Below are 23809 nucleotides of genomic sequence, written 5' to 3'. Positions count from 1 at the left end.
ATCAGGAGAGACTTCATTTAAGAGTGAAAATAGTTGAATAACATGATGCATAATAGGTTGATATGTTATAGTCTTTGACTCCATTGCAATATTAAATTAACAAGGGTTATAGAGGCCATGGATATATGATTTATTATTTATTAGGGGAAGGTTCACTGTGAGGAAGCCTCTCTTTTGCAGGAACGCCCTGATCACATTCACACCTGGAAATCGCCCAGCACAACCACAGTCTGATCTGCTTGCCACTGACAGCCGTTTTTGGGTTAGGGCCTTGCTTAGCGCTGTTATTTCACTTTCCCGTGTATATATGCTGTCAAGAGCATGCCAAACCTGTAGTTGGCAGCATAACGAGAAGCCCACGTTAGCCAATCAGAATCCCGAAAATAGCAACAACAGCAACGAATCACTTCCTCTCTCTTCTCTTCCTCTCTCTTCTCTTCCTCACTTCCTTGGCTGCCTAAACCTCTTGTCTTTGTTTTCCAAAATCTCCAATCTGGCCAGAGTTTTTAGAAAGAATTGTTTTCAGAGGAGAATTCTCCGTTTGCGTGTAAACGAAGGGCACAAACGAAGGGGAATGTCTCCGTTTTTCAAAATAACCATGTATGTGTAAACAGGGTATCAGATTTCATCCTGTCGGTCTGGGGACTGAACCTTCTACCTCCCAGTCACAAGCTCAATTCTCTAACCATTAGGACACAACTGTCCCATAAGGGCATTGCACAAGGAGGGTTGCTGTGGACAAATGGTTTGAACATGCATGCTGTGAGATATTTTATTTCTAACACATTTTTAATACAAATTCAGATTATATATGATAATCAGTAATGTGCTCTCCTGGTGATTGTTTCCTTTCATCCGGACATCATGGAGTAGTGACAGTTGTTCTGGTGCTCCTGTAATGAAATAGAGACATATTTAGTACAGATTCTTCAAACACAAACTAAGAACACAACAGTTTGCTTTAGATGCATAAGAACAAATGAGGAACGGTAAACTATCGCTAACCTAAATGGCAATGATGTGAAATACTGTTGACCCTGATGTTTAACTCACATTGGCTTCCATGAATCCAAACATGTCCTGTATGATCACCATCTTGTCGCTCTCCTGCTTTCTTCTCCTCATCCTCATCCTCCAGGCGTTCCCTACGATCACCATGGAAACCACCAACATGACTGCTGCCACTGACCCTGCCACAGCTGTGACCAGCATGGAGTTATCAGCAGCTCCCTGCCGAGCCCCTTGGTCTACAGCCTTCATCATCAGACTGGCGTCAGCATGGACAGCCGAGCGGGGAAGAGGCTGAGATATCTGCAGATCAGATATATCTGAGGACAAGTAGAAGAACAACCGTGACCTTTCAGAGACAGGTTGATCTTAGATATACAGTACAATACAGCTGTCACGTCTGAATGGATCCACACCTTCCAGACTGAAAACAAAGAAGGCATCTTCTCCTTTGATAAAGTTTCTGCTCTTTAGTCTGCTGTGAGTGATGAAGGCACTTGTTCCCATGCCTGGGCCTCGATAGTAATAGCTGCCATCAGACACAGTCACTTTACTTCCCACCTTCCTGGGATTGTCCCAGTAGTACTCAGTGCCTGGGAGAAACAGGGGAACTGTCATTCTCTGTCTGACAAACAAAGCAACAATTCATTGTAAAAAGCAGTGGTTCCCAACCTTTTTGGTCTCAGGTACCCCTACAGCCCTGTCAGATGAACTCACTTACCTCTTCATCAATTCACACTGTATGTTCTAAATATAACACTGTTCATTATATACAAGTGGATATTGTTAATTATTTCCTACAATTGAACTGTCAATATTGAAGGTTTGGTCAGCAATTCTACTACTACTACTTTGAGTGACGCTGAATGTTTCAACCATTTATCCATTAACGTTACTCTAAGCCGTCACTTTTAGCTATTTAAAATTTTAGATTTTTTTTAACTGTTTCTCTATTACTTTAGCTATCATTCGAACTGTTTCATTACTTTTAACTAGTTATTTCTACCATTTATTCATTACTTTTATCTAAACTGCGCTTGCTTGCTTACTTTTCACTCTTAGGCCGGTTACACACTGGCTGTGTGGCGTGAGCATTGCGTTTCTGTTGCGTGTCAGCTGCGTGGATTTTTCTGTGTTTACACACCAGAAACGTGTCTGACGCGGCGCTGCTGCTGCTAGCCTTGTCTGGACACATGTATGTTTCCCATTGATAAAATGAAATACCATGTTAAACATAAATATATACTGATTTGATTACAGCAAAGACAACGTCAGCAGTATTGACGGCAGAATATCTCGTTCTGTATTGACAGGTGCAATATTAGAAAATAATTTTTATTTAATATTACATTTATATCTGCATTTATATCAAAACCTAGAGACTTTCAAACATCAACATTTCATTTATTAATATGTATTTGTGTCATATAAACATATTTTTCTCTTCTATTTTTCCTGGAAACGCTTCCAACACGCTTGCGTGTCACGTGAAAAATTGGCGTTGGTTCTATTTCAGAGCTCTAATCTGTTAACACGGGAGCCAAAATATAAACGGCCACGCCACTCAGCTGACACGCTCACGCCACGCTCACGCCACGCAGTCAGTGTGTAACTGGCCTTACATAACTGCAACATGTAGTGTTCAGGCATTTAGTTGACTTCATGTTAATTTGTAGATATATTCTTCCAATCAAAACATCATTTCTATTTTTTTTTCAAATTAGTTGAGCTACTCTACAATCTTTCCACATAGCCCCTAGTAACTGCAGAAGTACATGTACCCCTGGTTGGGAATCACTGCTATAAAAGGACAAAATGAGTGGCTAGTGAGGCTTGCTACACTACAAGTTATCCCCCCATCTCTTACCATCAGAGGACTTCTTGTCAGGGTCAGTGGTGACCATTCGGTGCATGTTCATTTGCTGTCTGATGTCAGACTGCTGATCTATCAGGGCCATAGTTGCCTGCTGCCACGGACACGGCCACTTGAGCTTGTGGTCGTTGGGACCTGAGGTCAGGTGGAAGTAGGCGGCCATTTGCCCTGGACTGTCCCTTGTTCCGTTTAGGTACACACCGACCTACAGATCACAGAGTAGTATGAAATACTATGCAAGGATGTGATGGTAATGTAAGTGAATTGACCATTCTAAATGCCTCCCCAGATAAGCAATTGTCCAATCATAGCTTAGCAACCATAACTATACACAACAGGTGTGTAAAAGCTTTAGATTTCTTCAAGAATGAGAGAATCAAACACTTAAAAGGCATTTACCTGGAAGGAGTAACCTGCTGGTGACAGAAAGCGAGGGCTGTAGAGTTTACCTCCTGCTGGTGTGGTGGCCAGCAGGCGGGTGATGTTGCGGATGTGCCAGACATGCTGAGGGCACTTTGTGGATGACAGGTTAATGTCATCCAGAGAGAAACCTCCCTTCGATGGACTATGTCCCCTCACGCCCTCAAAAACCACACGGCCCTTTTGGGTCATATTCAGATTGATGTTATGCAGTTCCCAGGAGCCCATGACACCTCCTGTAAAGAGAACAGGCAGAATAGAGAATAGACATTAGTCTCTTTCTGACCAAGTACTTACAGGAACGTAGTTATAGTAGCAGCCCACTTCTAAACAGTTCTAGTAACTACTGTCCCCCAAAACCGTTTTTTTTCATTTGCATTCGATGAAAAAGCATCGTCACTTGACTTTAGCGCCACATACAACAACAAACCAGCATTGAGAAGGCCATCGCAATGTTCCTGTTATGACAGAGTTTCTTGTGGATCCTTCCAGGTCCCTCTGCACCTCCTCGGTGGCGTACATGGCCAGCAGCGCCTGCACCTCCGCATCAGTCCACTTTTCAGAGTTCAGCATTCCGTCCATTCTTGTAGTAATTCACGTAGTCAAGTAATTCAAGTACTCAATGTTTTGCTATCACAGACGGCATGGCTTTTACAGATGGCGCGCTGCAAGTGTCGGGTTGACAGTGGGCGTGACTTATAAGTAGGACCAATCAACGTAGACCTAGGTCACTATGCGGAAAAGGGAAAGGGGAAAAGACCCTGTCCTGAAGTAGGACCTGAAAGAGTTACAGGAACTGCGGTCAGAGGAACCTAATCATGCCCAAATTGGTCCAGTCAGAACACGAGAAAAAAAGGGTTCTAGGAACATTATGTTCTAGGAACTGCAAAAATCCCTCCGGTCAGAAAGGGACTAGTAATCACTATTAATCACTCATTTATTATATGGATAAGTTTTAAGGTGAAATATTTGAGTTTTTTATTTGATTTCAGCTTATTTCATGAACATCGGTGCAGTCATAGTGTTGCTTGGAGTGGCCAAAGTCACAAACTTCCAAATCATGCATTCAGTGGGCTTTAACTATAACTATACGGGTGTGTATTTGTTACCTGAAATACTCTTGAAGAGCTTCAGTTTACCGCTGGGGTTGGCCTCATCATACTCCCTCACCCAGATATTGAGAACATCATCATCTGCCCCGGTCTTATAGAGGAAGAACTGCAGACACTGGGCTCCAGGTTTTGGGTAAAGCAAACGACTCTCCAGGAATGCACGGTCACCAGGTTTTGCAGAGGCTGTGTGGAAGTGCATGAAGTAGCCTTTTCCTAAGAGCAGGAGGAGACAACAGGGGCTAATGTTGGGCACATTACATATTCAAGAACATACTTCATCATTGTCAATTCAGTATGCTTACTATGCTTATTACATACCTGCAAACTCTGAAATGGCTGAAAAAGATATATATATATATATATATATTTAAAATGACAAAAACAACCACTGAATGGGAAAAGGGCATTTTACAAAAACTTTGAATGCAGCACGAGGCTGGCGAGGCGAATTTCAAGTGAACGCAACATCTGAGTTGCTTTTCAGACAACGGAAGCTATAGACTGATGTTGGAGTCCTCTCCAGTGAAATACAGACACACTTTTACACCGTTTAGCTGTTAGCATTTTAACCGTGTTTACTCCAGCTGCTAGCTAACGGTAGGCTAACGTTACCTGCTGCAAGGTGTGGTGTTAACTAGCGTCCCGTGCGGCGATGTTTCAGTTGCCTCTAACGTCCGTTTTCGGAGCATCAGAGAGAAGCGCAGGCATTTCAGTGGCACCGAAATAAGGCACCAAAATCAGCGTTGCTATTTGGTCCGGTAGATAACGGTCATTAAGGCAGGAATGTTATTAGGCCTACATTTCACTGGAGTTGTATTTTATATGATTACATGTGACAAATTGATTGATTGATTGATTGGTTGATTGGTTGATTAAAGTCTCCTCCCGTGCTACTGCCTGGACTTAGAACTAATTGGCCAAATTTCAGCAGCGACATCCATTACACTGTAGCCTACTGCAAGTTTGTTAAAGGCTAATAAATAATTGATTGACAATGTACAGTAATTCCCAGATTATGTTTCAGCTTTTCATAACAAATAATGAAAGAAAATGCTCTAAATTCTATCTAATAAATTACTAATAAATTGGCATCTTCAAATAATCAGTGTTTTTTTACTGAAAGCCTGTACTTTGTACAGGTTAAGTTATAAATCACTTCAGGCCCCTTTGTTTTTTCTTCAGACACTACACACACACACACACACACACACACACACACACACACACACACACACACACACACACACACACACACACACACACACACACTGATACACTAAACACCAAGGCCAGCTATCTATGTATGAGGCTAGATATATAAGATTATACTGTAGCCTGTATAGTTTATCTGCAGTTTCCAAAAATTCAAATGTTCAAACCCAAGATGCCATTTCTTGTGGCTGCCTTATTTCCTTAAAATTGAGAGTTCTAGATATTTTGAAGCTCTTGAAGCTTTTTCCAGCAGATTTTAAAAGGAAAGTCGGTAACAGGTATTTGTTTTGGTTGACAGTCACCTTTGCATTGTCCCATGTTGGAGAAGTCAGTCTGAGGCCCTCCCCTCGCAGAACTAAGTTGTTCCCACTCAGCGTTGCCAGGACCCTGAATCATCCCACAGATGTTCTCCTCCTCAAAGTCACAGCTATCCACAAAGCTAGAAGACTTGGCTGTGGAGAGGGAACAGTCACAATTTCATCAAGATACTTCGGTACAGGTACTGAGTCCTTACAGAGTTCGACACCAAACCGCGACCCTTTGTAGTAGTAGATGCCAGACTGTTAGAGTTGTATGAATAATTTCTAATTAGATCACCAGTCTCAATAACTATTTGATTGAAACTTCTTATGTCAGTGTTTTTAATCAGGATACCTTTGGTCAAATGTGTTATCACAAATCCTGCTTTCTTTTGCCCTCCATGAAAGGAGTAATAAATGTGTCGATATGCCACAGTGCTCTATCTGTCAGCCTGATAAGCATGGGCTGATAATGCAGATAGAGAGCAAATGTGCCAACACACAAATATGGTTACATCATCTTGCAACAGAAGTTCATGTGGACCAAGACAAAAACAAACAGAAAAGAGCTGGCTGGTACAGAAAAGGATTAGAACTAGGGCTGCACAATATACCGTTTTTTTTATCGTCATCGCAATATCAACTGGCGCAATATACAAATCACGAAAGGCTGCAACATATCGCACAAGACACTCAGTGATGTTTTGTGTCAGCTGAAAGAAAAAAGCAGAAGAAAGTTCTTTTTTTCAGTGGTTCCAATTTATATTCAATTCAATGTTGGAAATGATTTCCTTTCATTTGTTTTAAATTCAACAAGTCATTTGTTGTATTTTAGAAGAACACTGTAACCAACAGAAAGGCATAAGTAAGAAACACTTTCTGTTTATTTATTGCAAGTAATATCTTTATCGCAATATCGCTTAACACATATTTTCCTTATATCGTGCAGGCCTAATTAGAACCAATGTGAAAAATGTTTTTGAGTTCTGAGTTTAAAGTCTGAATTCTGAGAGGAATTATTATCAGTATTTGGACTTTAATCTCACAATTCTGATTTAAAACTCAGAACTCAAATACATTTTTTCACATGTGGCCCTAATCCTCTTCTGTAAATAGGTTATTATGGGACAAACATCATTCTTATTTTATGAGGTGATTTAGTTTATTGATTGTTGCAACACTCAAAGTGCAGGTTTTATGTCTCATTTACTGGACAAAATGACAGGTTGAGAATGAGATGACTCACTGCAGTTGTAGAGACGGTTGAGCTTGGTCAGATCACTAGCACTGAAGCCCATCCTCTGACCAATCACATCCATGAAGTGGGGGATCTTGGTGACGATGGTGGGCTCAGAGCCAATGCTAAAGGATGTCTTTGAGTAGTGCATTACAGAGCCGTAGTCATAGGCAACACCTAAAGCACTGGACACTTTGTCATCGTATTTTTTGAAGTTGTTCTCTTTACCTGAGGAAGGCATTAAAACAATATAAGGAAGAATATAGCCCTTTGTTTTTGAAAATGTATTCAGATAGCAGGCACGCATAAGGAGAAAAACGCAGGAGATTATACTTTCTGTACAGTTTGTCATTTATTGTATGAAGTTACTACATACAAAAATTTAACAAGACCAGGTAGAAACCTAGTGTATAGCTTGACCTCATGGTCAATGTGCTTAATTGCGGCCATATTGTTACAGGGATAGTCAGTGGCGTCTATCACGTGAATTCTCGGATATCAAATGTTCATCTGTAGTGGTCAAGGTATTTGCTTTTAAAGTGTACTATTACTCATCTTAAGTGTCATAGTGTAATTAATGTTACTTTGTTAAACAGACCTACGTAGGTTGCAACCCATTAAAATTCTGAACATGTTCATGGACAAACTAAAACCTACAGTGTAGGTTTTACTTAAAAGTAAATGTACAGTGTAGATCCTACACAATCGGTGTTGTAACTGTTGCCATGAGCAACGGCCAAATGGGCAACTCCAACCCGACCGAAGTCATCACTCACCAATGGTGTAACTTTATCACTCAGCGACAGAGGGACAGAGCGACAGACCTTCGCGTTTATAGATCCCCCCCACCCCCAAGCTTGGCGGTTCAGCCAAAAAAAAAAAAAGTGTTGAGGTGTAATTCAAGGTGTTATTACCAGGTTGAATGCGATCCCACATGATGTTGACATAATCATCACGGTCAGCTCTGGACTGCTCGTGCCAGAAGCCCAGAGCGTGCAGAAACTCGTGCTCAATGGTTCCAAGACGGTCACAGTTTTTACCAATGGACAGCCGCTGCTTCCCCACATGCTGGTTGCCTACAGAGGAGAAGCATCTATGGAGAGAGAAAGCAAGCGCTCTTGACTAAATGGTCTTTCAAGCCACGGAGAGAAGGCCATCATTTAGAGCAGGGGTCATCAACTACATCCAAGGGCCAGAATTTTTCTAAGCAGACACTCCAGGGACCGGACTTTCAAATAAAGAAAATAAAATGAATTTATACCTAATACGCCTATTCTAAATTTTCACTTTCTTACTGAATTAATGCTATTTTTCTTTTTTTTTTTACATGTATTAGTGTGAGCAAACTCCTAAAAAACATGGAAACTCCATAATGATAACTGGCTCTTTAACTAGAAAAAGATCTCAGACTAGGAGGCAGTTCACTGAGGAGTGATGGTTAAAGTCTGTGATTATGGAAACATTGTTGTAGCATGCAGCGTCCTGATTGGTGGAAAATGCCTGCAGAAAGAAATGGCTGTTGTCAGGTATACATGTCACTGTCAAAGAGGCTGAAGGGAAAAGTTGACGTGGAAAAGCCCAGCTTTAATGATGAATGGACTGATAAACAGGCTATGCACTCGTCATGTATGCCTCATTTGCCATGAAAGATGATGTTGCAAAATAATACAACCAGCATTATCATCATCAAGAATGAAGAACTTGAACATAATGATCGCGTCATTCACGTGCATATTAAGTAGCCATGATGCATGGTCTTATAATACCTCCATAGATTGTCCGCTGTAGCGGAGAGTTTGGTTTGTTCAGCCAGCAGTGAGGTTTACAAGAATTTGTCCAAATTTCCAGATTCCCGGCAAACTAAGATAAACAGTTAGACTAAAAACTGACAGCTTTTGTTTTAGCTTGTTTGTAAAAAAAAATAAAAAAAGAAAAAAGAGGTGTTTTTTGGAAAAAAAAGCGGTGGACAAGAGTGGACTGAGCAGACTGAAGCAGATTGAAATATCGCTTTCTACATGTTTATGCCGGTCTACACAAGTGAGTGCATTGATAAGTATTGACTTTTTACTCACGAAGGTTTAATTGTAGCCTATTTACAGAAAAGAGACTAGCGTGAGTTCATCTGCCCCAGCGGCTGTTGGTAATCCTCTCTGTATCGTTCCCAGTCAGGTGCTGCGTGTTTTAACACACACACATCTTGGCTCAGCTGTATGTGTGGAGCTTGGGCATCGCTGTACAGAATCCCGGCATGTGAATAGAGATGTAAATACAGGGGGCTGGGTTTTTGCTCTAAATGCTTGAAATGATAAATAACAGAACGCAATTTCTTCTTTTTACATTTTGTGAATTCATGATTATTCTGTGGGCCAGACTAAAAGCTTTGGCGGGCCGGATGTGGCCCGTGGGCCGCCAGTTGACGTTGGCTGATTTAGAGGATGACAAATACACCTGTAGATAGCCTTAGCTAGCTGTTGTTAGCTCAGAATCAGCCTCAGTAACACTATTCATTAGGTTTTAGTAAACGTCTGTGAGCAGTAATACTAATTTGTTTTGCCACTTGGGGACAGCAGATTGTATAGAGCTGGTAACAAACAGTGTCTATTTATGCATCTATCAGACAAAGAACAACATTAGCATCAGTTGGAGTCATGTTTGTGATCAACCGACAACTCCAAATATTGACTCTCCTTTTACCTGCTGGTGGTTAACTTTATCAGTCTCCTGCTTTGTGCTCGGCAGGTAGTGTATTGTCAGTTTATCAGAGGTTTTTCCACTGAAAACGGCTAAAGTTATGTGCCGTAAAACCAAAACAATGTGCTAAAAGATGCTAAAAGGTTCTGCAGAGCTGAGGGGAACTGCAGAGTCTGCCGACAATTCTCTGTGGGTTTGCCACTACAAGACTTTTCACCCACTGCGTATATAAAAGTATTTATTAGTGCACCTTCAAACATTTGTTGAGGATGCAATGATTGCATTAACGTGTGTTGTGGTTTCATGTGCTAGGACACATGCAACGAGCAGGCATGTAATAAGCACTGACAGTTTGGTTCAAGAATACAGCGATATTAGGTGAACACGGTGCTCACCCGCTTCCTTTGTACACAGAGATGTAGTTCTTCTCTCCTTTCCATGGTGTAAAGTCAATGCAGGTCTTCAGTCTGTACTGGTCAAATGCTTTCAGGATCCCTCCCTTTGCATTCATCTCTACAGTACATGTTACATGGTGTACGACAAAGAAACATGAGAAAGCATCCTAATTTAGTACATATCCATAATAACATAAGAATAATAAGAATGTGAGTCTCTTACCCAGACTGTCCTCAAGGTAGTAGGGAATGGTTGTTGGCCAACGATACTTGTCTCCTATAATGGAGTTTCTGCTGAATGTCTGATGGGAATACGGTGAACAACAGGTATACAATTAGGGATGAATGAAGGAGTAACAGAGCGCTAACTTCAACAGACTCACTGAGGTGAGTGCTTGTGGTCTTATAATATATATATATATATATATATATATATATATATATATATTATTAGGGCTGGGCAAGTTAACATGTTATTTTCGCGTTAACTCATTAATTAATTAACGCCGACAATTATTTTATCGTGCATTAATGCAGTTTTTATTATTTCTTTTATTATTGTAAAAGTCTGTTGCTGACTGCTGCCGCACTTACAGGAACCGGAAAAGAAAAGAATTGGCAGATAAACAAACCAACAAACATGGAGAAGGGTACGGAACTTTTACATGGCCAGTTTCACTTTAAAGTTCTTCCAGATGACGCAGTAGACAGAACCAAAGTTATTAGTAACCACTGCAAAGTTGAATTTTCTTATCACTGAAGTACTTCCAGTCTGAAATATCACCTAAATGCAATACACACAGTTGATACCAGCAAATCACTCAACGAAACAAACAGTGGTGCATCGGCAGACTACGTTAGATGCAGTGTGTGGGAGAAGCTAACAGATGCCATAGCGAAGTGGATAGCTAAAGACTGCAGGCCGATTAGTGTTGTGGAAGACGTCGGTCTGAGAAACATTCTGAGAATCGCAACAAATGACGGCAGGTATGAGATTCTCTCAAGACGCACCATCACAAGAAGAATACACCAGTTGTATGAAAAGGAGAGGACGGCAAAACGACAACTTTACAACGTGCACCCCATGTTATTCTCACTGGGGACTACTGGACATCACTGGGTAACAATAATTACCTCGGAGTTACAGTTTTAATGAATGTGTTATGAATGTGGCTCAGGATTTTGTGGGCAGTTTATATATATATCCATCCATCCATCCATCTGCGTCCGCTTATCCGGTGTCGGGTCGCGGGGGAGCAGCTCCAGCAGGGGACCCCAAACTTCCCTTTCCCGAGCAACATTAACCAGCTCCGACTGGGGGATCCCGAGGCGTTCCCAGGCCAGGTTGGAGATATAATCCCTCCACCTAGTCCTGGGTCTTCCCCGGGCCTCCTCCCAGCTGGACGTGCCTGGAACACCTCCCTAGGGAGGGCGCTCAGGGGCATCCTCACCAGATGCCCGAACCACCTCAACTGGCTCCTTTCGACGCAGGAGCAGTGGCTCTACTCCGAGCTCCTAGGATGACTGAGCTTTTCACCCTATTTCTAAGGGAGACGCCAGCCACCCTCCTGAGGAAACCCATTTCGGCCGCTTGCACCCTGGATTCGTTCTTTCGGTCATGACCCAGCCTTCATGACCATAGGTGAGGGTAGGAACGAAAACTGACCGGTAGATCGAGAGCTTTGCCTTCTGGCTCAGCTCTCTTTCCGCCACAACGGTGCGATAGATGGAATGTAATACCGGCCCCCTCCCGCCGATTCTCCGACCAATCTCCGCGCCCATTGTCCCCTCACTTTCGCGAACAAAACCCCAAGGTACTTGAACTCCTTCACTTGGGGTAAGGACTCATTCCTACCCGACGAGAAGGCATTCCACGCGTTTCCTGCTGAGAACCATGGCCTCCGATTTAGAGGTGCTGATCCTCATCCCAACCGCTTCACACTCGGCTGCGAACCGATCCAGTGAGTGCTGAAGGTCGCAGGCCGATGATGTCATCAGGACCACATCATCTGCAAAAAGCAGCGATGAGATCCCCAGCCCACCGAACCCCAACCCTCCCCACCCCGACTACGCCCCCGATATCCTGTCCATAAATATTACAAACAGGATTGGTGACAAAGCGCAGCCCTGGCGGAGGCCAACCCTCACCTGAAACGAGTCCGACTTACCGAGAACCCGGGACACAGCTCTCACTTTGGTCGTACAGAGATTGGATGGCCCTGAGTAGAGACCCCCTCACCCCATACTCCCGCAGCACCTCCCACGTACTTCCCCGGGGGACCGGTCATACGCCTTCTCCAAATCCACAAAACACATGTAGACCGGTTGAGCATACTCCCAGGGCCCCCTCCAGGATCCTTGCGAGAGTGAAGAGCTGGTCCGTTGTTCCACGACCCCAGGACGGAATCCGCATTGTTCCTCCTCAACCTGAGGTTCGACTATCGGCCGAACCCTCCTTTCCAGCACCTTGGAGTAGACTTTACCAGGGAGGCTGAGAAGTGTGATACCCCTGTAATTGGCACACACCCTCTGGTCCCCCTTTTAAAAAGGGGAACCACCACCCCAGTCTGCCACTCCTTTGGCACTGTTCCAGACTTCCAAGCAATGTTGAAGAGACGTGTCAACCAGGACAGCCCCTCCACACCCAGAGCCTTGAGCATTTCTGGACGGATCTCATCAATCCCCGGGCTTTGCCACTGTGGAGTTGTTTGACTACATCAGTGACTTCCGCCCGGAAATCGACACACAATCCCCCGTCCCTCCAGCTCTGCCTCTAACATAGAGGGCATTAGTCGGATTCAGGAGTTCCTCAAAATGCTCCTTCCACCGCCCTATTACCTCCTCAGTTGAGGTCAACAGTGTCCCATCCTTACTGTACACAGCTTGGATGGTTCCCCGCTTCCCCCTCCTGAGGTGGCGAACAGTTTTCCAGAAGCACTTTGGTGCCGACCCGAAAGTCCTTCTCCATGTCTTCTCCAAACTTCTCCCACACCCGCTGCTTTGCCTCTTTCACGGCAGAGGCTGCAGCCCTTCGGGCCCTTCGGTACCCTGCAACTGCCTCCGGAGTCCTCTGGGATAACATATCCCGGAAAGACTCCTTCTTCAGTCGGACGGCTTCCCTGACCACCGGTGTCCACCACGGTGTTCGTGGGTTACCGCCCCTTGAGGCACCTAAGACCCTAAGACCACAGCTCCTCGCGCGCGCCTACAGCAATGGAAACTTTGAACATTGTCCACTCTGGTTCAATGCCCCCAGCCTCCACAGGGATGACGAAAGCTCCGCCCGGAGGTGCGAAGTTGAAAGTCCGTTGGACAGGGGCCTCCTCAGACGTTCCCAATTTACCCGCACTACACGTTTGGGCTTACCAGGTCTGTCCAGAGTCTTCCCCAACCCCCTGACCCAACTCACCACCAGATGGTGATCGGTTGACAGCTCTGCCCCTCTCTTCACCCGAGTGTCCAAAACATACGGCCTCAGATCAGATGAAACGATTATAAAATCGATCATTGACCTTCGGCCTAGGGTGCTCTGGTACCAGGTACACTTATGAGCATCCCTATGTTCGAACATGGTGTTCGTTATAGACAATCCATGACTAGCACAGAAGTCCAACAACAAACAACCACTCTGGTTTAGATCAGGGAGGCCGTTCCTCCCAATCACGCCTCTCCAGGTGTCTCCATCATTGCCCACGTTGCGTTGAAGTCCCCAGCAGAACAATGGATTCCCCCACTGGTGCCCCATGCAGGACTCCACTCAAGGTCTCCAAGAAGGACATACTCGAACTCCTGTTTGGTGCATATGCACAAACAACAGTCAGAGTTTTCCCCCACAACCCGTAGGCGTAGGGAGGCGACCCTCCTCGTCCACCGGGGTTAACTCCAACGCAGGGCGGCTCAGCCGGGGGCTTGTTAGTATCCCCACACCGCCCCCGGCCGCACACCCTGAGCAACTCCGGAGAAGAAAAGAGTCCAACTCCTATCCAGGAGTACAGTTCCAGAACCGAGACTGTGCGAGAGGTAAGCGCCCCACCAGATCTAACCGGTAGCGCTCCACCTTCCGCACCAGTTCCGGCTCCTTCCCCCACAGAGAGGTACGTTCCACGTCCCCAGAGCCAGCGTCTGCTGCCCGGGTCTGGTCCGCGAGGCCCCTGACCTTCACTGCCACCCATGTGGCAGCGCACGCACCCCAGCGGTTCCCTCCCACAGGTGGTGGGCCCATGGGCTGTATATATATATATATATATATATATATATATATATATATATATATATATATATATATATATAACAGGATAACATGAATGCCCTGGCAGTGGCAATAAGCATTAATTTTGTATTTGCTTTGATTACATTGTTTAAGTTGAGATTTACACTAAATATTTTATTTAACTGCTACTGTATAAACAAAATGCTGATGTTAAGTGTTTGCAGAACAAATGTTATGGCACTTTCGTTCATATGGCAGCACATTTAAAATAAAATTGCGCAATACACTACTTTTGAATTCATTATTGGAGTTTGCGTATAACAATGCGATTAATCGCGATTAATCAGGGAAATCATGCGATTAATCGTGATTAAAACTTTTAATCATTGCCCAGCCCTAATATATATATATATATATATATATATATGGCTTACTTCCTCCTGATCGATGTCTCCCTCCAGCAGGTCCAGCCCAGCCACTGCAAAGGAAAATTGTATTGGTTGATGAAAATCCTCAGATGCATCAAGACATTATATAACAAAGCAAAACAAAAATAGTGTGTCGACAAACCTTCATTGATGTTAAAGATGTCCCAGTCATGGCCTTCATCCACATCAGTTTCTGTAGATGTACAGCAGAATCAAAAATATTCTGCTCAAAAATGCGATTACAGGATGATATTATTGACGTAATTATTATTGTGCTGTGTACTGGTGCTATTAGCATTGAGCCCTGCCCCACAGACCTGAGACATGTTTACTTTAAAATGCCACATATTTTAAAGCTTGTTTATTTCTATATTTAAATTTTGCCGTCTGACTCTTTAAGATTTGCAATGGACTTCCATGTTGTTCTGAGTGAGAGCCCTTTTGGCAAGGAAGCACAGATTTATTTCAGGTATTCAGTTTGCTGACACCTCTTAAAGGGAAATATTGGTATTTTTCAACCTAAACCCTATTTTCCCATGCATGTGTGTCTAAATGACTAATGTGAACACAAATCTTTGAAATCGGTCCAGTATTGAGCGAGAACACTGTAACCGGGGATTTCCACTGGATGCGTAACAGCTGCGGACCGGCTCCGCTGCGTGTCTGCTGCGTGCTCCGCCGTCCGTCAATACTCACCGGGTCCGGATTTGTTGCAGAACGGCTGCGGCCGTAACTGACAGCTGTAGTCACGAGGACCCACAAGTTCTCGCGAATTCAGGTAGAATAGAACCACAAAACCAACAACAGTTTGTTTCCATCCAGAGGAGTAGAGGGGAAACGACTCTGAGCTGTGTTTTCAAGGTGTAGTTCAGGGAAATATGATCCGCCCGCGTAGCACGGTGTATTTTATTTTGAAAATTAACCGGATATTTATTTTGTTTCTGTGCTCGACTTCCTGTCCCGCACTATCTGCCGTGTGCTGAATTGCTAGGGAGCTCTCCGTCGTCCGTCAAAAATAGAAGCTCTGCGTATCTGCTGCGGAGGGCTGCGGACTGACGGAACTGGGACGGAGTCGGGACGCAGACGTTCCGCAGTCTGTGGAAATACACAGATTGACTTTAATGGAAACCTAATGACTCCGGAGACGTTCCGGAGACGTTCCGCAGACGTTCCGCAGACGTTCCGAAGACGTTCCGCAGACGTTCCGCATCCAGTGGAAATTGCCGGTAACTGGCAGCTGCGAACTAGGCTGCAAGGTTATTCTATAGGGCAAATGTGCACCCTTAATTTTGTTGTTGTTTTTGCCACTGACAGGCTCCAATTGATATTATAAGTGTAACTGCATTACATAATTATGCATAACTACATCATAGAAAGATGGTGAAGTCTCATTCTGAAATCTCGTGAGGTGAATGCCGGAAGACGTTGGTGTGGAACCATGGATGTATGGTGTGGAACGCAAGAGGAGTTCCAGGGAGTTTGTTGTTTTGGAGTACAGTCAGCTTAGTTTTGTGTTATCTAAAATATTTTCAATTGCACATTTCCGAATTGTGCAAACAAAATGTAAAGCTATATTGACTAAATGCTATTTATGCCATGCATTTCTATTATTCTGTATCTAAATCATGTTGGATCATGCGTACAATTAGGCTATTATTGATGTATGATTCATACATGAGGGTAATTCATCACTAATTCACTAATAAAGATACCAGCATGCATGCTATTCTTGCCATCGCCATCGAAGCGTGGCAGGAAAATATCAAAAACTGCTTTAGTTAGACCGTATTGCATTGTACTGTGATGTTTGTTTGTGATACCTGTGTGGAGGTTTATTGTGGTCATTACTGATTATTTTAGATTAGATGTGCTGACAAAAAGCAAGTAGGCCTACATGCTTTCAGCTTGTTTCTTTGCAACAACAGTCCTGTTGTTCAGAAAAAATAAGCTTCCCTGAAAGCCATGGTATAGTTCGCACACTGATAATATGTGACTCACCTGTTTCACCTGTCAGCTTAGCTGCTGCCTAGTAAATACATTAGAAAATACATTAATCAAAAGAGAAATTTGATTATAAAGAATGTTCTGATATTCTGGGTGGCAACTCCACATGAAAGCAATGTCACATTTTTTGCACTGGAGATACAATATGAATGTTATGTTTCACAAAATGACTTACCAGTCCTAGGCCAAAGAACAGAATGATCCACCTGAGTGCCATGGCTCCAGCTGCAGACACACACTCACTGTGTTGGTTCAACCTGCCTCAGTCCTGCGGCGTGCTTTCTTTTTGTACAGAACAAGAAACACTGCAATGCACGCAACATTCACATGATATACTGGTTTTTATGACTCAGGTTGAGAGAGGTTAGACACCTGTCAAATTAATTATTAATTTAATAGTCATGAATAGGTTATCTAAGTACTGTAGCCACAGACACATACACTGGTGCAGACGGTTTGCAAAAGTTCGAACACACACACACTAGAGTCCGGATCGGGATTCATTTTTCTGTCCGAGCCCGGCACACGTCCAACAGGAAGACAACACAAGGGTTAAACTTACTGCTCCAACTCTGCTCCGTTTGCATAGCCTACAACATGTCTGCTTCCTCTTTCTCATAAATATATACATCTATGCCTCTTTCTCTCTTCTGCCCACTTTTCACACAACATGTGTGCTTCCTCTTTCTCATAGATATATACATCTATGCCTCTTTCTCTCTTCTGCCCACTTTTCACACATGTCTGCTTCCTCTTTCTCATATATATATATATATATATATATATATACATCTATGCCTCTTTCTCTCTTCTGCCCACTTTTCACACACGTCTGCTTCCTCTTTCTCTCTTCTGCCCACTTTTCACACACACACACACACACACACACACACACACACACACACACACACACACACACACACACACACACACACACACACACCACCACCACACGCACTGAGCTCTCTTAAAGGAGCACCATTTTACAACAAATGCCTTATCACGCTGATTTGACCGAACCCGACCATAATTTCTAAATATCTGTCCGAACCCGTCTTAATTCTTAATACCTGTCGGGCTTGGGCCGGGTTCGATCACGGCTCTGTCGTACGAGGGCCGGTCTGGGACAGAAAAATTCGGCCGATCCGGACTATATTTCAAATCTAATTAAAATTAGGGAGATTATCATGATGAATGCATCTTTCACCTGAAATAAGGCTCAGAGTTTGCCAGCCTGGTTGTATATGTGGACAATGAGATATAGTACAGTTAGTTAAAGGGGTGATAGAATGATTATATAGGGTATTTCACACTGTTCCTTATGGTCTCCTAATGGGGTATGTAACATTGGTTGGGCTGAAAATGGCCTGGTTGATATTTTATTGGCCCTTATGCATCCCTGTGTTTTGGCCCTATTTGTAACAAGAGCTTTTCTTCCAAATATGGTATGGTCATGAATATTTAGATGAGCTGCGCGCTGATTGGTTGAGCGACTTGCCATACGCACATATTAGAGACGCGCGCTGATTGGTTGAGCGAATCCCCAATACACATACATTAGAGAAGCGACAGAATCTCATATTCCAGACACTGCAATGTTTCATTACCAAATTCACTTCTGAGACTTTTTTAAGCGAGAAATCAACTATATAAAGCTGAAATATGGGCCGTTTTACAAAATTTGATGGCTAATTGCAAATTTGGTAAGACGTGTTGGACTTTAGGAGCTCCACACAGTCTGACGAGAAAGCGGCAGCCTGCTGGGCTCCATACCCAGGGCAAAGTCACCCTTTGTGGATACTGCACTACGGGGCTCTGCGGCCAGCTGCCGGCATAACTATAATATATTTACGGTTTGAATTTCACCGCCACCTTTGATTTTAAGGCATTTTTATGAACGTAAGGCGTCTTTTAGGACGAGCAGCTGCTTGCTATATGTCCCATTCATTAAAATGGAGAAATACCGCAGCTAGCTAGCTACACTGTCGCCATAACTAAATTATATTTACAGTTTGAATTTCGTCACCGCCACTTATATACCATCATTCCCCAATGTCTTATAAAGCTAACCGTTGTGTCCGGTACTTGATTTTTAAGGCATTTTTATGAACGTGAGGCGTCTTTGTAGAACCGAGCAGCTGCTTGCTATATGTCCCATTCATTACAATGGGGAAATACCGCAGCTAGCTAGCTACACTGTCGCCATAACTAAATTATATTTACAGTTTGAATTCACTACGCCACTTATATAACATCATTCCCCAATGTCTTATAAAGCTAACCGTTGTCCGATTTGATTTTAAGACATTTTTATGAACGCAAGCATGCGTCTTTGTAGGACCGGCAGCGCTGCTTGCTATATGTCCCATTCATTACAATGGGAGGGAAATATCGCAGTGCTTGCTCACTTTCCGCATAACTATACTACTAAAGTATATTTACAGTTTGAAATTCGTCACGGCATGAATATTACAGGTTCCTCAAGGTCTTACAAAGCTTAGCTAACACTTGTCCGATTTCGGATTTCAATTGAATGTATTTTTGTGAATGTCAGAGTTAGGAGGAGGCTAGCTAGCGCTCATTGATGGACTCCATCTCACCGCGGATCTATCAATGAGACTCGCGGACAAGAGGTGTTTATTTCCCGATTGTTTGTTTAAATAACTCAACACACATACCCATTATAAGATTAACTGGAACCTGCGGGCTGCGGTAAAAGATTGCGGGTAACAAGCTCCCTGACACTGTGGTCAGGGTGGCGATGTAGCAACCCAGGCAGCACCAACACCGGTACTAAACTCCGACACACAGTCGGAGAAAATTTGCAATTAGCCATCCATTTTCGTAAAGCGGCCCATATTTGAGCTTTATATGGTTGATTTCTCGCATAAAAAAGTTTCAGAAGTGAATTTTGTAATGGAATAGCAGAGATCTGCGTGACCTAGCTAGATTCAAAAGACTACCTGATCTCAGGTCAGTTGTGTAGCCTATGTAAATGTTGGGGCGTGACTGTTCTCTTAAGGTTCCGGATTTTGAGATGCTTGCGTAAGCAACTCAGCTTTGTTGGGATTCGCCTGTTTTCAGCGGCAGTTTCAAAATATGAGATTTTCATAGTAAAGGGGTGTCAATGGGATTTTGAGCTTCTATGTATGTCCTATTTACCCACCGAACTGTCGTTATTCAACTATGACAGGGTAAAATCGGTTTTGCATTCTATCACCCCTTTAAAGCAAAACAAGTTTGGTAGGAGACACTTTCAAGCTATCAAGAGAATATTCTTTTTGACTCCATAGCCAGCCAGGTCTGCATCTAGCACTGAGGACACTGAGGTAAGGTGACCAGACATCCCCAGTTTGCGGGGACAGTCCCAGGTTTTGGTGAGCTGTCCCTGGCTGGAGCTGTCCCCGGAAATGTCCCCGGTTTTCACTGTGACTGACAGACCCGAAATTGGAATGAAAGAAAGAAAACCTTGACCAAACGTAGGGGAGCGCGGGGCACAAAGTTACGCGGGGTTAAATGTAACACAGGTTTTTTAGATGGTTGTGCAAGGTAGAACTTGATGTGCTTCAGGGCATGTAATGACATTGTCATTAGACGTGTTCTTTTCTTTCTTTTATTTGCATTAATGTTTCAAAACCAGTATTTTGAAATTATTGAAGTACAGCGTGAACAACTATGTATTGCATTTCTTTTGTCCACAGAATGAGAATTTTTTTTTTATTATTGTTTTACATTTTATTTTTATTTGTTTTATTTTTTAATAAATCCATAAATTAAACTATTATATTATGCAGAGTTTAGTAAATAAGTTTTTTATACAGTTTTATTAGGTGTATAGCACAATGCTATTGAATTATTTGTGTTAAATCCAACTTTTGTCAGCGGCAAAACGAGCACTGCCGAGAGCAGCGATCTGGTTTAATACTGGACCAATGTCATTTCCTCAATGGTTTTAATTGTATCCGATACTCAATGAGCTGTTGCAGAAACAAGCCAGCCTGAAGCAATAAAGCAAAAGCTGTCAGATAAATGTAGTGCAGTTAACATTACAACATTTCCCTCTGAGGTGTAGTGGAGTCAGGGGCGGTTCTACATTGAATGACGCCCCAGGCGAGACCCCCTCCTTTTTTTATGGTGCACAATCTCTACCTCCAACATTGCCAAAAGTCACAATATAGAATAAATATTTGAAATAGCACAAATCCTTCATCACAAAAATGTGAAAACACACTAAAGAAAATGTAATTATTACACAATAGCACTAAGAACAGAAAACACAAACTAAAACTAAAACCTGACCTTTCTGAAAAATGGGAAATACCAGTGTTGCAGCAGCACAATATCAGACACACAGCACACACAGAATATAAATGAAATAATAGGATAATAATAATAATAATAATAATGCGCTTGCGACTTACAGTGACTTACAAAGATACATAACAGCTACAAGTGTATGCACTATACAGGATTTACCTTATTAGACTTTATCGACAGGAATTGATAGGTCACACAGCAAACTACCACCCACAAATAGTCTGTAAACGCATGAAGCATCAGGCTGTCTTTGAGATTTCACATGAACAACGGTTAAAGTTACTCAGGCTACCGAAGAATACCATAATTCCTCCGTTCAATTAGACCTTAGCGACGCACCCCAAGCTTCCATCCTTAACAAACAGCCATGTATATCGTCTCTTCCAGTCTCTCCACTGCTGGCCGTTCCAATTTAACGGGAGAGAGGAGCAAGAGGGGTTAGGATCATCTTCAGCCAGAGAGGACATTATTTCTTCAGCTTCTTCTTGCGCTGTCACCCCGGTGGGAGGTGTGCTAACAGGGCTTGCAGCAGGTGAATCGGTCGTGCTATTAACGTCATCGCTACAGAATTTCTTAGTAAAACCAAAATTGATTAAACTGCCTTGTTTTCTTTTTGCCATGGCTATATGATGCTAACTGCAGAATGGATTTCAAGGACTTTTCGCACCGATTAATGGCCTCCAACGTTATATTTTTTCTGCAAATCTTTGAGTTAACATGTAGCCTATAGGCTACTAAACATGAGTTGAATTTGCACCGCAGCACCGCCACCCCTTGATGCTCATAACAAGAATAGCATGTATAGTTATCTTTATTGAAGTGAATTAGGTTTAAATCGCCGTCATGCAGGAATAAATGATATTTTTGCAATTTTAAACATAATAATCCACAATGATCATTACACAAAACTGAAATTGCACTTCAAAATGACACATTGTCAGTATTTTTGGAGACCCTCCAAAATTTCACAAATCACGTTTTCAGGGGAGCCCATGTCTTATTAAGGGGAGGCGAGCTCCCCCTAGCTCCCCCGTAGTTCGCACCCTGTATATATATATCATTTCAAGAGGCCCTATGCTATAATTTGAAGAGGTCTATCATGAGTTTTTGTCTGTCAATGCAGATAGAAAAGCATCAATTCTCGTTAAGAAAGTTTGCATGATGTGCATCGTTTATATAGGCTACTAATGCAATCCTACAGTAAGGCATGCCTACTTCTTTTATTGTTGTAGTGTTATCATCAACAGTTTGTCCACCACTCAGTTTTATCAAGGGGTTAAGTGTTTTAAGGGGAGTTGTGCTTACCGCAGGTTTTAGCCTCACACCCTCATCTCTGTCCCTCTCCTCCTGAGTCTCCTCCCCACTGTGCAGACACCAACACCACTATCATCAGCCACAGGAGCTGATGAAGGTCCTGCTACTGCCGAAAACATGTCTTTTCGCTTTTTTATTCTATTTGAGCCGCTTGGGTAACTTTGTTTCATTTAAGACCTTTAGGGGGGCTCAGCCCCTAATGAGAATGTGACACGGATATAGTGCATGCAAAAGTGTTAATCTGCACCATGAAATTACCAACTTTCTATGACCCTCCAAAATGATTTGGAAAACAGGCATGAACCTCCCCCAACAATTTATCAATACCTTCTGTACTGGTTGGTGCTTAGTAAATATATCCAGATTACAGTTATGTTTTTTTTTTTTACAGCCTTGACATATGTGACTAAACCTCTGCATTCTGATCTGACGCATCACACTCCTCTGTTATGGTGTGGTGGCCATTTCAGTAGATTTACTCACTAACGTTGTTGTGGAAACACAATAAGCATGGAAACTAAATGCACTCTTCCTGCATTACTGCATTACTTCAAATACTAAGTAACTCATCTAGTAAACTAGTATTCACATGAAATAAAACAATAAAATATTGAGACCATTCAGCAAGGCACTCTGGGTAACATTCAACACATAAACTGGTTGGTATGGACTCGTCACTAGGCTTCCTCCACTTTGCCGTAGGCAGTGACCATTGACATATATAAAATGGACCAATAGACCCCGTTGCTCTGGACGGAGACCAGTGAAGGCTATTAGAAGCACTTTTCCGGTGATGGCCAGCTTTACTGCGCAGCCTCTACCTGAGAGAGACAACGTAAATGTGACGTGAGCAACGTGTCTGAAAGTTGTAAGTCTTCTGGTAGCTGTGCCAAGAGAAATCTCAATCATTCCCAATCTTACAGAGATGGAGAGCGTAGGTATATGTAAGGAGATAACATAAGCATAGGCTAATTATTGCTAACTAACATGCTAGTTAACATTAGTAATTAAACCTAAACAGCTAATGTAAGTCGAAACTGCCTGTAAGCTTCTCCTGTACTATACAGTAATTCCTCTACTGTGCGACAGTAAGTCACTTGGTTATGACACAATCGTTAGCCTATTTTTACAAAAACATCTGCTACGGCGCCATAACGTGAGGTACAAGGTAATGGAGCCTTTTATACATTGCCGTGTTTCTTTAGAAATAAACAATGGACAAATAGAGTCTTTAAATGCTTCAGATGTAAAGTTATTCGCAGTCAACTGACGTAAAAAAAAATGGCGGT

General features: G+C 42.9%; 1 protein-coding gene across 1 annotated transcript; it reads right to left on the bottom strand.

Moving 5' to 3' along the window:
* Positions 1-756: 756 nt before the first annotated feature.
* LOC120562843 (meprin A subunit beta-like) lies at positions 757-17509 on the bottom strand. The gene is made up of 15 exons (XM_039806796.1): positions 17065-17509; positions 16884-16911; positions 15028-15078; positions 14892-14935; positions 10471-10549; positions 10248-10365; positions 8076-8254; positions 7171-7389; positions 5928-6077; positions 4411-4626; positions 3281-3537; positions 2876-3086; positions 1425-1601; positions 1054-1328; positions 757-893 (listed from the first exon to the last, which is right to left on the bottom strand). Exons 1-15 carry the CDS (start codon positions 17104-17106, stop codon positions 852-854), a joined length of 2088 nt encoding a protein of 695 aa, XP_039662730.1. The 5' UTR covers positions 17107-17509; the 3' UTR covers positions 757-851.
* Positions 17510-23809: the final 6300 nt, after the last annotated feature.

The sequence above is a fragment of the Perca fluviatilis genome, chromosome 1 (genome assembly GCF_010015445.1).
Source record: "Perca fluviatilis chromosome 1, GENO_Pfluv_1.0, whole genome shotgun sequence".
Classification (NCBI taxonomy): domain Eukaryota; kingdom Metazoa; phylum Chordata; class Actinopteri; order Perciformes; family Percidae; genus Perca; species Perca fluviatilis.
This window is presented reverse-complemented; position numbering and strand designations above follow the sequence as displayed.